The sequence below is a fragment of the Pelophylax lessonae genome, assembly GCF_965119305.1.
Source record: "Pelophylax lessonae genome assembly, chromosome: 3".
Lineage (NCBI taxonomy): Eukaryota > Metazoa > Chordata > Amphibia > Anura > Ranidae > Pelophylax > Pelophylax lessonae.
The window spans coordinates 35,172,593-35,187,311 of record NC_138770.1 but is presented as its reverse complement, the minus strand read 5'-3'; the positions used below and the strand labels follow the sequence as shown (position 1 = coordinate 35,187,311).

The window sequence follows — 14,719 nt, the reverse complement described above, 5'->3', positions numbered from 1 at the left end:
GATGCGCCAAATAAATTTAAAAGGTGTATCTCGCACGTACCGATACAGACTATGCCGCAATTTAATTTTTTTCACCCCAAAAGGGTGTATATTGAATAGCGGAATAGAAAAAAGTATACAAAACGGTGTATCTCACACGTACAAACACAGACTAGGCCCGGTTACAATTTTTTGTACCCTAAAGGGAGGATGAGGAAGAGGAGTAGGAGGAGTTCGGAACAGGAGGCAAACTGAAGCACCCTGCAATCCTCGGCGGTGGAAGGAGATGCACCAAACAAATTTAAAAGGTGTATCTCACGCCGATACAGACTATGCCGCAATTTAATTTTTTTACCCCCAAAAGGGTGTTTATTAAATAGCAGAATAGAACAACAGTATACAACGGGTGTATCTCACAGGAACATATGAATTAAATATTTTTTATTTTTCACTTAAATTGTTTATTTTTTGAATAGCAGATGTAAACACAGCAGTGTCTTATGTTATATCTCACGGTCAGCAGGCTATGCAGGAAAAAATGTAAAAAAAAAAAATTCCCCTTTAAATTTGTAATTTTTAAATAGCAGATTAGAACAGCACTGTATGTAAAGGCTGTATGTCACAATAACGTATGAATGAAAAAAATGAATAATTATTTTTCACTTTAATTGGTGATTTTTCAATAGCACATGTGAACACAGCAGTGTCTTATGTTTTATGTCACAGGCTATGAAGGAAAAAAAAAATTCCCCTTTAAATTTGTAATTTTTAAATAGCAGATTAGAACAGCACTGTGTAGTAAAATATAGCAGAACGCTGCACACAACAGACTGATAAAAATATTTTTTTTTCTCCCTCCTCCTCCTCAGTGGGCTCAAGGGAGGGCAAAAAGATTGTTCACTGCACCATCCCTGCCTACTCTCTCCAGCCTGTCCCTAAAATGCTTTTCTATCTTTCCCTGCCTACACTCCGACCTGTCCCTACATTCTTTTCTAACAGCCACAATGTTTTTTTTTTTCCTGTCTCTGTCCCTAATCAGCAGCAGCCAGCACGTATGATGTGTGCTCTCTCCCTACACTACAGCAGACTGACGCGCACCGCGCTGTGTCTCTAGCTTATAAAGACCTGGGTCACATGCTTCAGCTGGCCAATCATAGCCATGCCATTAGTAGGCATGGCTGTGATGGCTTCTATAGCACACCAGTTAAACGCTTGTTGATTGGCTGTTGAAACCGCGCCATTACATACAAAACAGGAAATAAAATTACCGAGCACGGATTTTAAACCCGAATATACAGTAAAGTTTTCGGGTCCGGGTAACAAAAATGCAATTATCCGGTACGGACCCGAATAATACAGTCCGTGTTCGCTCAACCCTATTAATGACCCACCTGTGCTGATCTCTGTAAGAGTGTCTTCTTCTAGAATTATCCTCATTATTCCATCCTCCTCCATAGACTGCTGATCATCCCTCACATAAGTCTCTTCTTCTGCTTTAACCTCAACTTTTATATCTATCAGATCTTCACCCTAAACCAAGAAAATGAGAGTGAATATCGTCTGTAAAATATAAGCTCAGATAAAAAATCCACACATCATCTTTATGTCCCTGTTCTAGATGCCCTGTCCCACCAACCTTGTAACAGTGAGGGATGGTGTGACCTTCCTGTGTGGAATCCCGGGAATACAGAGGACGGGGACATCTCTCTGGTGGGTTCCTGGTATTAGGTGGCTCCATCATATCCTGGTGTCCTTCTGAAAACTCCTCCATGACTCCATACTCCTCATCCTCCTCTTTATACTCTTCTTTAACATCAATATTATCATCCCCGAGGTTTCCACTCTGAATATATAATAAAACATTCATTGTAATAAACATACTGTATATAAATCATAACTGTCAGTGATTGTTCCTCATCTACCTGATGATGGTGAGGGATGGTGTGACCTTCCTGTGTGGAATCCCGGGAATACAGAGGACGGGGACATCTCTCTGGTGGGTTCCCATTACTGGATCCATCTGTAGGAAACACACACACTGACTGAATACATTGTTTCTATGTGTTTATCAGATGATGGGGGATCTAGGTGGAGCCTCCGTACTGCTCTCTCCTTTACAATAAAGTCTCCTCTTACCCGGTGATGTGAGGGGCGGCTGATTCTCCATCATGACGTCCTTGTAGAGATCCTTGTGTCCTTCTAAATACTCCCACTCCTCCATGGAGAAATAGACAGTGACATCCTGACACCTTATAGGAACCTGACACACACAATGATACAGTCACCATCCAGACACATCCCTTGTCTGTTACTGGATAATGTCCCAGAATTCCCACTCACCTATCCTGTCAGTAGTTTTCATAAAATTAAATGACATTTACAGAATCCTTCTCACCCGTAAGGTCTGTATTTTTTTCAAAGCCCCACTTCAGGGATCCCCCCATTCTGTAGGTTAAAGGCTTGGCATAGGGAATTCTGACATCATTACATAAAATACAGTGTAGCAAGTTTTCAAGGCCTGTGGCCTGATGTGGGTCTGCCATTAGTACCGGTACTTTCCCCAGCCCATGTGAACTGTGACCCTGGGTGTGACAACTGAAGCAGCGACAACTCCAGCATCTTTGTTTGTGGTTTTTATTGTATTTTACCACTTAAGCCCTGGAGGATTTGGCTGCTCAAAGACCAGGCCCTATTTTGCGATTCGGCACTGCGTGACTGTAACGGACAATTGAGCAGTCGTGAGACGCTGTACCCAAATGAAATTGACGTCCTTTTTTTCCCCACAAACAGAGCTTTCATTTGGTGGTATTTGATCACCTGTGCAATTTTTTTACTTTTTGCGCTATAAACAAAAAAAGAGCAACAATTTTGAAAAAATAACAATATTTTTCACATTCTTTTATATGAAATTCTCAAAAAAAATGTAAAAATCAAAATTTTTTAACATTTTAGGCCAATTTGTTTTCTGATACATATTTTTGGTAAAAAAAATCACAATAAGCGTATTTTGATTGGTTTGCGCAAAAGTTATTGCATTTACTAACTACGGGAAAGATTTATGTCATTTTTATTGTTTTTGTTCTTTAACTAGTAATGGCGGCGATTTTGCAGGACTGCGACATTGCGGCGGACAGATCGGACCCCTGACTGACATTTTTGACACTTTTGGGGGTACCAGTGACATTACTACAGTAATCAGTGCTATACATATGCACTGTTACTGTAAAAATTACACTGGCAGGAAAGGGGGTAAATTTATTGGTAATCAAGGGGTTAAGTGTGCCCCTAGGGGCATGATTCTAACTGTCAGGGGGTGTGGCTTGTTAGATCATCACAGAGACATACGATCCTATATAGCAGGATCGCATAGCCTCTGTGATGATCTAAGGGAGAATGACAGATGGCTGTGTTTACATCAGCGGTCTGTCTTTCTCCCTCTCCTGAGAGAGATTGCGAGTGGCCGGCAGACATCGGAGCCGCCGATCACACGCGCGAGGAAGGCAGGGAACGAGAGGGGGCGGGAGCGTGCCAGCGGCGGCGCATGCTCACCCCGGACAGGCTCGTGGGCGAGCGACGTACCTATACGTCACTTTGCCTGTAGGGGGCTGACTGCCGCAGTATACAGTCGTGCGGCAGTCGGCAAGTGGTTAAGGGATGGGAGAAGGGAATGAGTGGGATACTCCTTGAGGTTTATCTATACATAATTGGGGCTTTATCCTTGAAAAATGCCCGTTGGCGCTTCCTTGACGCCATCTGGCGCCAGCCAACGCTCACCAACACTGAGAATAACTTGTTGAACACAGAAGTGCTGGATCCTCGACAAGTCCAGAAGATCCAGGACTGAATACTTTAAGAACTCCTGACACTGTTTAGCTGTGTAAGTCACTGAATACTGTCCTCCACTTTGGCCAGCTTGAGGTAGCATGAAGCAGAACTCTGTACAATTGTGCTGGCAACTGACACACTCTGTACAATTCAGGGCCCCCCTTGAACTTATTAACCACTTTACCACCGGAGGATTTTGCTGTCTTCCGTCCAGGCCACTTTTTGCGATTCGGCGCTGTGCGACTTTAACTGACAATTGCGCGGTCGTGCGACGCCGTACCCAAACGAAATTTACATCCTTTTTTTCCCACAAACAGAGCTTTCTTTTGGTGGTATTTGATCACCTGTGCGATTTTTACTTTTTGCGCTATAAACAAAAAAAGAGCGTTTATTTTGAAAAAATAACAATATTTTTCACATTTTTTTATATGAAATTCCCCCCCAAAAAAATGTAAAAATCAAATTTTTTTTAAATTTTTGGCCAATTTGTTTTCTGCTACCTATGTTTAGTAAAAAAAAAATCACAATAAGCGTATTTTGATTGGTTTGCGCAAAAGTTATTGCGTTTACTAACTAAGGGAAAGATTTCTGTCATTTTTGGTGTTTTTTTTTTAACGCGTAATGGCGGTGATCTGCGATTTTTTTTGCGGGACTGCGACATTGCGGCGGACAGATCGGACCCTTGACTGACATTTTTGGGGGTACCAGTGACATTACTGCAGTAATCAGTGCTATATATATGCACTGTTACTGTAAAAATGACACTGGCAGGGAAGGGGTTAATTTTATTGGAGAGGGAGGGGTTAATGTATGCCTGGTGCTTACTGACGTGTGGGGGGGGGGGAGGTGACTGTGTGACAGAAGGACAGATCGGATGTCCAGCTATGCTGAACACTCCGATCTGTCAGTCCCTGTCACTATGGAGATCCGCCCGCTGTGTTTACACACAGCGGGCGGATCTCCAGACTCGATCCCCGACGATCAGAGCAGAGCAGCGGCAATCGCCGCTGCTCCTCCCCTGTCCTGACTCGAGCTGTGAATGAACACAGCGGGAGCGAGCCTCCGGCGGCGTGCGAGCGCCGCCCACAAGGGGCGGAGTCCAGCGACGTAGGTCTACGTCGCTGGACGGGATCGCGGCACTTTGCCGCAGTAGCCTCCATGTGAGCGGGGCTAAAGTGGTTAAACTTGAACTCTTCAGGGTCCACTGACTATGCACCCCCTCTGTAACTTCAGGGTCCTCTACCTAGGCACCCCCTTTACAGTTAGCTGATAACTGGATCCCAGAATCTCTTCCGGAGTGGTCCCCTCTGACACTAGGCAGACCCCCAGGGGTAATCCTCAGTACTCACATCCTGTGTAGGCTTTCCTGGGACTGGACCCCTTTCGCTCTCCACAGATTCTCGGCACACCGGATCCCCTCAGCTCACTCAGCACTCTCTGGATATTCAGGCGACAACCTGAACTATTTGCTTCCTCAGACAGGAGGAGAGAGACAGCCGTACTCCCCCTTCTGGGATTCTGCTCCCGCCAAAGACACCGTGCCACGCACCTCCCCCAAACTTATACCCACTCCCAGAATCCTTTGCAGCCAATTCTGCATTCTGGGGTAGATACAGCCTGGATATGCCCCCTGATTGGGCTTCCTCCACTGTCCTATGAGAAGCCTCTCACAGGAGTCAGTGGGGAGACTTCCCTCTCAGTGAGCACATTTGGAAACCATGACACCCCGCCAAAAATAAATCACAGCCCTGCTGTTAGGCAGACAAGGCCAATATGCATTTACCTAGCACCTACCTGTAGGGTGCTACAACAGGATCAACAGTTCTGCTTTGGTTGTGAGGATGAAAAGGGTCCGCCCACATCCTAAGTGCATCGGAAAAAAAGAGCCACATGGAGGGACATTGGTATGAAGAGCTGTGAGGTCAGTGTGATGTCATAGAATTCTCTGACTTACCCCTTCAGAGGCCCCCAAATTCTTACAGCTTTACTAAACATTCACAGCCCCTCAAGCCCTCTACTTCCCTCAGTATTTTCCTCCCTCTGACACCAATGATGGAACATTTTCTTCATGGCAGGCTGGGGAATGTTTTCTTCCTCCTGACCAGCAATGTACGGGGCTTTATGCTCCATACTCCTGACCCCTGCACTCCATCATTGCGTTGGCTGCATATTGTAATGATTGCCCTTTGGCTGCCTGTGTAGTGTAATATTTGCCCTTTGTAGGCCATGTATGGTCAGGACGGTCATTGTCTTGTCTATGTATTGTCAGTGCTGTTTGTTTAGAGGAACATATTACTAGAATTTATCTCCAAAATGAAGAGAATGTTCCGGTCCCATAAGTGGGGAAATGTTCTGACCCTGAAGGGGTTAATCTAGGTTTCCACACTATATATGTGTGTATCATCATCTGCTGGAGATAAAAGACGTCACAGTGACTATGGAGGAAGAGGACGGACATGACGGGTGGTTACTGGGTGTAAATAGAAAATAAGATCTTATTACCTCCTCTGCTGCAACGTCTCCTCTCTACTTCCTTCCGACTCACCTTTTGCCCAGAATTTCCTATTTACTGTATATCTGACATCACTTCCTGTCTGTATTCCATAGAGACTTCCTGTCTGGTTAGAAGTGAGATGACCACCTTGTGGAGCTCAGAGGAACTGCAGCCCTGAGAAACATCTGGTAGTGTGAACACGGCCTTGTGCTGTGTGTGTATGTACTGTATATCCTTATAGATGGGTCATCTCCACTCCCACCGAAGGGGATAGAAATATATTACTGCCTAGTCCAGCCAGGGTTCCTCCAAAGCTATTGTGGAGCCACTTATTAGGAGGGTGATGGAGGCCTGGGGAGCGCACAATCTGAGTGTGAGCACCAAGAGAGCACGGGATTGGTGTTTGGGGAAGGAGGTGTTTTGTAGTCCACTACACATGGTTTGCTGGAGCATATACTGAGATTTGGAGGAAGAAGCTCTGGAGGGTTTGGAGACATTTATTGGTGGTGATATCATTTATTGAAGCATGAAGGAGACGTTGGATGGACTTTTATGTCACTTTATGGTTGATCACTGGATACTGATGAGGTGAAACGCGTTAATGATGTATAACATCTTTTACTTTCATGATAAGAGGGCGGGATTTATGGAAAGGGGAGGAGTCATTGTATTTATCACCCAATTCAGTTTGTTAGCATTTCCTGATGCTGGACGATGCAAAAAGCTGACACTCTATAAGAAATCTTGTCTCTGCCAGCTGGGGAAATAGCGAGTGGGAAAACTAGTTGTTGAGGATTTGAATAGTAAACTCCTTCATTGTTCCTGGTCAGCTGGGGAAATATTGACTCCCAGACCTTCCCAGCCAGAAAACTGGTTGGAGGATTGGAATAGTAATCTCCTTCATTGTTCTCAGCTGGGAGTGTCAGGGGTTTCATTGACTTGTACCAAACTTCACTTCCACAACAAACTCTTCTCTAGGAATCTATGAATTGGGGATAGATTGTGTCTGTGACCCCAAAATGACCTGCACTGGGTTTTTTACTGACATTTTCTGTTTCCTAATCCATTGCGCTAATATCGTGTGACATAAAACATTGGAACTACCGCCATTTTATTCTCTAATAGGGAAATGGGTGCTAATAGGCTGCAGGAGATCTGTTGAGATATAGAAGGGGAAATGGGTGCTAATAGGCTGCAGGAGATCTGCTGAGATATAGAAGGGGAAATGGGTGCTAATAGGCTACAGGAGATCTGTTGAGACATAGAAAGGGAAATGGGTGCTAACAAGCTGCAGGAGATCTGCTGAGAGGTTGAAAAGAAGCAAATATCCTACAGCTTATTATCAACTCCCCCCCCCCCCATTTTTTTCAGCAGATCATTATAACCATCCACCAGAACATTAGGACTAGTGATCGACCGATATCGGTTTTTCGTTACCGATACTGATATTTTGGCCATTGCATATCGGTATCGGCCGATATGGGCCGATATTTTTGTTCATTTAAAAAAACATATATTTTTTATTTTTATCACTGGACAGGTACTCTTGTGGAGGGATCTGGGGGTCTAAAAGACCCCAAACCCCTCCTCTGCACTTAAAAGAATTCAAAATACCAAGCTTGGCTGTTCTGTTTTAAATGCTGCAATTTTTTTTAATCTGGTGCAGAGTACCCGGAAGTGATGTCATGACATCACTTCCGGGTTTTTACATGGAGACCCAATCAGAGCCGAATGCAGCTTTGATCGTGATTTTGGCGGCCATGCAGGCTGGTTGCCCGGGTCTCCCAGTGGAACGGGAGACCCAGGCAAGCTGCAGAAGGCTGCGGGAGTCCGAGGGGGACGTCCCCTCCCGCTCCTGATAATGACAGCCGAGTGACTTCTCAGCCGCATCGGTTGTCATTACAAGACAGCCGACCGTCGGCTATGGACGCCGGTACCGGGGTGATGCCTCTAGCTGCAGGCATCACTCCGGTACAAGCACTTTCCGAAATATCTGTCATCTTGGTGGCCGATTCCGATATATCGGGGAAAGTGCATATCGGCCCTCGATATATCGGCTTCGCCGATAATCGGTCGACCCCTAATTAGGACCACCCCCCCCAGAACATTATGATCACCCACCAGGACATTATATCTACCCACCAGAAAATTAGGACCACCCACCAGAACATTATGATCACCCACCAGAATATTATAGCCACCCACCAGAACATTACGATCTATTACTCTAGTATTGAGTAGGCCCCTTTTTTCTGCCATCAAGGCATGGGCTCCGCCAGACAAAGCATCACATTGCCTCCCCCAGTTTGCCTTCTTCCCATATTGCATCCTGGTGCCATCTCTTCCCCAGGTAAAAGATGCACACGCACCCGCCCATCCACATGAGGGAAAAGAAAACGTCATTTATCAGACCAGGCCACCTTTTTCCATTGCTCCGTGCTCCAGTTCTGATGCTCACGTGCCCATTGTAGGCTCTCTTGGCTGTGGACACGAGTCAGCATGGACACCCTGATCGGTCTGCTGCTACACTGCCCCATAAACAACAAATTGCAATAAACACTTTTTTTTTGCTTTTAACACATCGACTTCAGGGACAACATGTTCACTTGCTGTGTAATATATCCCACCCACTCTCAGATGCCATTGTAACGGCATAATCAATGTTATTCACTTCATCTGTCAGTGGTCAGAATGTTATTGCTGATCAGTGTACAGTCCACACACACAGCACAAGACCGTGTTCACACTACAAGACATTTCTCAGGGTTGCAGTTCCTCTGAGCTCCACAAGGTGGTGATCTCTCTTCTACCCAGATAGGAAGTCTCTATGGAATACAGACAGGAAGTGATGTCAGGTACAGACAGGAAGTGATGTCAGATACAGACAGGAAGTTCCGGGTGAGAGGTGAGTTGGAAAGAAGTAGAGAGAAGACAATGCTGGCAGCAGAGGAGGTAATAAGATCTTATTTTTTGTTTACACCCAGTAATGTCCGTCCTCTTCCTCAATAGTCACTGTGACATCTTTTATCTCCAGCAGATGATGATACACACATATATAGTGTGGAAACCTACATTAACCCCTTCAGGGTCAGAAATTGTCACACTTTCGAGGTCGGAACATTCTTCTAATTTTGGAGATAAATTCTAGTAATATGTTCCTCTAAACAAACAGCACTGACGATTAATAGACAAGACAATGACCATCCTGACCATACATGGCCTACAAAGGGCAAATATTACACTACACAGGCAGCCAATGGGCAATCATTACAATATGCAGCCAACACAATGATGGAGTGCAGGGGTCAGGAGTATGGAGCATAGAGCCCCTTACATTGCTGGTCAGGAGGAAGAAAACATTCCCCAGCCTGCCATGAAGAATATGTTCCATCATATATGTTCCAGTTTATTGAGTGAGGATTGTCTTTGTTCTTCACTTTTTCAATTTTATTTTAGATTTTTGTGTAATAAAATTATATTTTTTAATAATTGTGAGTTGCTGTAGTTCATTCTACCATGTGTCCCCGAAAGTCCACAGTTTTTGTGAAATAATGGTCTGGTTATCCAACCATATATTTTTAAATTTCTCCTCAATATTATTATTTGGATGATGGCACTTGTTGGGTAAGGATGATCGAACTTTTGAAAAGTTCGGTTCGGCCAGAAAATCCGAACTTCCCGAAAGTTCGGCCCGGATTTCAGAACCCCATTGAAATCAATGGGACCCGAACTTCGGTAATCACAAAACACCATTTTTAAGCCCTAAAACCCAATAAATGCCCCTAAAAAGTGCCTAGGGTTCTGGGTCATGCCCCATTAACTATTAATCACACAAAAAAAAGTTCTTAAAAATTTTCATTTTTGATAAAAAAAGCCAATTATTGAAGAAATTAAAAAAGAGAGATTTTTTGATTTTGACTTTGGATTTAGTATCTGGGGGGTCTAAAAAGTGTACATGTGAAGTTTCAGCTCTGTAGCATGTCCAGAACCATGAAAAAAAAAGATAATTTTTCAGTAGAACAGGGATGTGGGACCCTCCTTTTACACCTATATGATCTTTTTTTTCTGGTTCTGGACATGCTACAGAGCTGAAACTTCACATGTACACCTTTTAGACCCCCCAGACACAAAATCACACAAAAAAAGTTCTTAAAAATTGTCATTTTTGATAAAAAAAAAGCCAATTATTGAAAAAATTAAAAAAAAAAAAAAAAAAAAGATTTTTGGATTTTTACTTTGGATTTCGTATCTGGGGGGGGGGGGGGGTCTAAAAAGTGTACATGTGAAGTTTCAGCTCTGTAGCATGTCCAGAACCATAAAAAAAAAAATCTTTTGTATTTTTTTTTTTTTGACGCTAGCGTTTTTTTGTCATTTTTTGGGTTCTTTTGAGGCAGGCAAAACATCTGAACTTGTGTTTAGTGGTGTATATACACATACTTATATGTATATACACACCTAGCCATATATAGGTGTGATAGTAGCAGAAATATATTCTTGCGCTAATGAAATCATTTACACTAATATATTTCTGCTACTATCACACCTATATGTGGCTAGGTGTCTATATACATATAAGTATGTGTGTATATATATCACTATACACAAGTTAAGATGTTTTGCCTGCCTCAAAAGAACCCAAAAAATGCCAAAAAAAACGCTAGCGTCAAAAAAAAAATGCCCAGGTGTGTTTTTGCTGCCATTTTTTGGGAGTTTTTGGAGGCAGGCAAAACATCAGAACTTGTGCACAGTACAACTATACACAAGTTCAGATGTTTTTCCTGACTGCAAAGAACCCAAAAAAATGCCTGCTATTAAACCGGCAAGGTGTGAAAACCGAGAAGCCATACTCCTGTGCTGAAAGTGTTCTAATACAAACAATCTTTTTTTTTATGGTTCTGGACATGCTACAGAGCTGAAACTTCACATGTACACCTTTTAGACCCCCCCCAGATACGAAATCCAAAGTAAAAATCAAAAAATCTTTTTTTTTTTAATTTTTTCAATAATTGGCTTTTTTATTAAAAAATGAAAATTTTTAAGAACTTTTTTTTTTGTGTGATTTTGTGTCTGGGGGGTCTAAAGGGTGTACCTGTGAAGTTTCAGCTTTGTAGCATGTCCAGAACCATAAAAAAAAAGGATTGTTTGTATTAGAACACTTTCAGCACAGGAGTATGGCTTCTCGGTTTTCACACCTTGCCGGTTTAATAGCAGGCATTTTTTTGGGTTCTTTGCAGTCAGGAAAAACATCTGAACTTGTGTATAGTGGTACTGTGCACAAGTTCAGATGTTTTGCCTGCCTCCAAAAACCCCCAAAAAATGCCAGCAAAAACACACCTGGGCATTTTTTTTTTTTGACGCTAGCGTTTTTATTGGCATTTTTTGGGTTCTTTTGAGGCAGGCAAAACATCTGAACTTGTGTATAGTGGTATATATACACACATACTTATATGTATATAGACACCTAGCCATATATAGGTGTGATAGTAGCACAGGAGTATGGCTGATACTCCATGAAAAATGATTTCATTAGCGCAAGCATATATTTCTGCTACTATCACACCTATATATGTCTAGATGTGTATATACATATATGTATGTGTGTATATACACCACTATACACAAGTTCAGATGTTTTGCCTGCCTCCAAAAACCCCCAAAAAATGCCAGCAAAAACACACCTGGGCATTTTTTTTTTGATGCTAGCGTTTTTTTGGCATTTTTTTGGGTTCTTTTGAGGCAGGCAAAACATCTGAACTTGTGTATAGTGGTATATATACACACATACTTATATGTATATAGACACCTAGCCATATATAGGTGTGATAGTAGCAGAAATATATTACTGTAAATGATTTCATTAGCGCAAGCATATATTTCTGCTACTATCACACCTATATATGTCTAGGGGTATATATACAGACATATATGTGTATATATACCCCCTATACACATGTTCAGATGTCATGTCTGACATCAAACATGTCCTCAAAAAAGCACTGGCAGTGGCAAACCCTGCAGCATAAAAAATGCTTGGTTGGTGAGAAGCCATATGCCTGTGCCGAAGCAACTCAGAGAAATGATCATTTCTCTATAGCGGTCACCCTGCTATGGAAGGGTTTTGTCACCCTGCCATAGCAGTCACTGCCAGTTAACCCTACACTACACTACGGTCCCCTTACACTTAACACTTTCCCTACAGAAACTAAATTTTTGAAGCTAACTTAAGTGTAAAAGGAGCACTCTAACTACACTAGATATCCCTTTCCTCACACTAAAAATAGCTAAATGACACTTTGTAACACATTAGAACAGAACACCATTCCACTCTCTTTCATGTCCCGTATAAGAATGCTAGGAATTTGGCGGGGGCTATCTTATATACTGGGGGGCGTATTCACTAATGATTGGACTATGGACCCCCTAGTCACTCCAATCACATTCCTAGCATTCTCCTGCCCCCTCAATTGGCTTTTACTGATGGTTCTGGTCCAATCACGGGCTTATAAAGCCCATTTCCTGTCCCATTGCATTTTGGTCAGTTCTGGTTGCCGAATTCCGAACTTTTTGGGCAAAAAAATCTAAATTCGGCCGAACCTCGAACACCCAATGTTCGGGCCGAACCAATGGTCGACCCGAACCGTTCGATCATCCCTATTGTTGGGTAGTTCATTTCTTTTTCTATGTTCCATCATTGGTGTCAGAGGGAGGAAAATACTGAGGGTTCTGAGGGAAGTAGAGGAGTTGAGGGGCTGCGAGAGGTTAGTAAAGCTGGAAGACTTTAGGGGACACTGAAGGGGTTTTGTAGCTGGAGGACTTTGGACCCTTGAGGGGGTAGTCAGGCTGTAGGGCTCTGAGGGAATAGGGGGCTGGAGAGCTCAGGGGACTCTGAGGGAGGGAGGGGGTCTCTGGGTCTGTGATGGCCCTCCCATCCCACCTGCACTTATTTTTCAGACCTTACAGAACTGGCAATCTTAACCATCTTATTGCCTCACTGGCCATATGATTTGTTCTGGAATATCAAGTAGGATGAAGAAGGGAATTCCTTCACTTATTGGTGAGAACTTGTTACTAGAGGAGTTCTGTTTCATCTGTAAAACAAGTTCAGAAAGAAAACAAACTAAACAGAGAAAAGGGAAATTCTGATCTGGCAGGTCAAGAGGGTCCCGGGTCCTCAAAGATGTAACAAACACTAAAAATTCCAAACTAAATGTGTTCCTGTGTGATCAGTAGTTCTTAAATGTACAGCAACCCTCCTATTACCCCTTCACATCCACATTTTATTATTGTGTGACCAATACCATCCAAATAATTCTTACTTTCATTTCCCAAATTTATCCGTCTACAAGGAGACCTGTATAGATCAAATGATGGTACCAATGAGGATGGAGGAGAACCGGAGTCACATGACTGAGAAGGTACTAAACCTCACCCTGGAGATCATCTACCTGCTAAAAGGAGAGGTGAGGAGGATTCTGGGAAGTCACATGACTTCCCTCTTATCTCTATTAATAAAAGAGAGACCTGACCGGTGTAACGTTAGAATTCCATACCTCGTTAAATTTCCATACCCTCGTCACTTCCTGTCCGAAACAGCTGAGCAGCGTAACAGTGCGCATGCTCAGAGCATCGAAAACACCATTGAACAGCAGTGAAGTTGAGGAGTGCGCATGCTCGGAGGGAATGAAATAATCACGGTATTGTGTGTAATGTTATACTTGCGGCGGTTACATAAAAACAGTTCGGCTGCAACATCAATCATCTCCTCTGCTATCCCTGTCACCTCCCTGATGTCGGCTAGTAAATATAAAAGCGGCGGCGGGTGTATGAATTTGAAATGACGGAGATCTCGGCTCCGTGATACGCTTTTATATTTATTAGCCGAGAGCAGGGAAGTGAGAGGGGAAGGAGCGGAGATGATTTATGTTGCATAGGAGCTGTTTTAATGTAATCGCGGCAAGTGTAAGTACCATGAGAAATCCATACCCTCCGTAGGTGCCCCGGAAGTGACGAGGGTATGGTTTTCTCACGGGTATGGTTTTTTCAATGAAACACCGGAGAGGAGAGGAGGATTCTGGGAGGTCACATGACATCATTCTTATCTCTATAAATAAAACACAGACCTGACTGGAGAGGTGAGGAGGATTCTGGGAGGTCACATGTAGAGATATGCCAGTTTTGAGTAATGCAATATATCGCGGTATCGCATACACACGGTATTGTTATTGTGGTCATTTTTTAAATCCCGTGTTTTTCTGCTCTCCAAGTCTGCCTTTTGCATTGATTCTTTTCAGTGAATGGACGACTCGTATGAATCAGATCACTTGTGACTCACTCAATAGAGACAGCTCTGGTAATATGATCCTAGAGTGAGAGAGCTTAGCTCCTCCCTGTAACCAATCAGATGGCTCCCAGCACAATGAC

General features: G+C 43.2%; 2 protein-coding genes across 3 annotated transcripts in view; one reads left to right on the top strand and one right to left on the bottom strand.

The window, feature by feature from the left end:
* Nucleotides 1–2,283, bottom strand: part of LOC309550708 (uncharacterized protein) — a 295,084-nt gene extending 292,801 nt beyond the window's left edge. Inside the window, exons 1-3 of the mRNA XM_082251042.1 lie at nucleotides 2,116–2,283; nucleotides 1,902–1,999; nucleotides 1,616–1,822 (exon numbers count right to left, since the gene is read on the bottom strand). Of these exons, the coding sequence (XP_082107168.1) occupies nucleotides 1,616–1,822; nucleotides 1,902–1,999; nucleotides 2,116–2,200 (390 nt within the window). The 5' untranslated portion in view covers nucleotides 2,201–2,283. The remainder of the gene's footprint in view (nucleotides 1–1,615; nucleotides 1,823–1,901; nucleotides 2,000–2,115) is intronic.
* The window catches only part of LOC309550773 (gastrula zinc finger protein XlCGF66.1-like), a 150,806-nt gene that overhangs the window by 127,478 nt on the left and 8,609 nt on the right, over nucleotides 1–14,719 (top strand). Inside the window, exon 1 of one of the 2 annotated variants that reach the window (XM_082251108.1) lies at nucleotides 13,651–13,758. The exons of the other annotated variant lie outside the window; for it this stretch is intronic. Within the exon in view, the coding sequence (XP_082107234.1) occupies nucleotides 13,663–13,758 (96 nt within the window). The 5' untranslated portion in view covers nucleotides 13,651–13,662. Of the gene's footprint in view, nucleotides 1–13,650; nucleotides 13,759–14,719 lie in introns of those variants that run through there. 2 annotated transcript variants of the gene reach the window in all.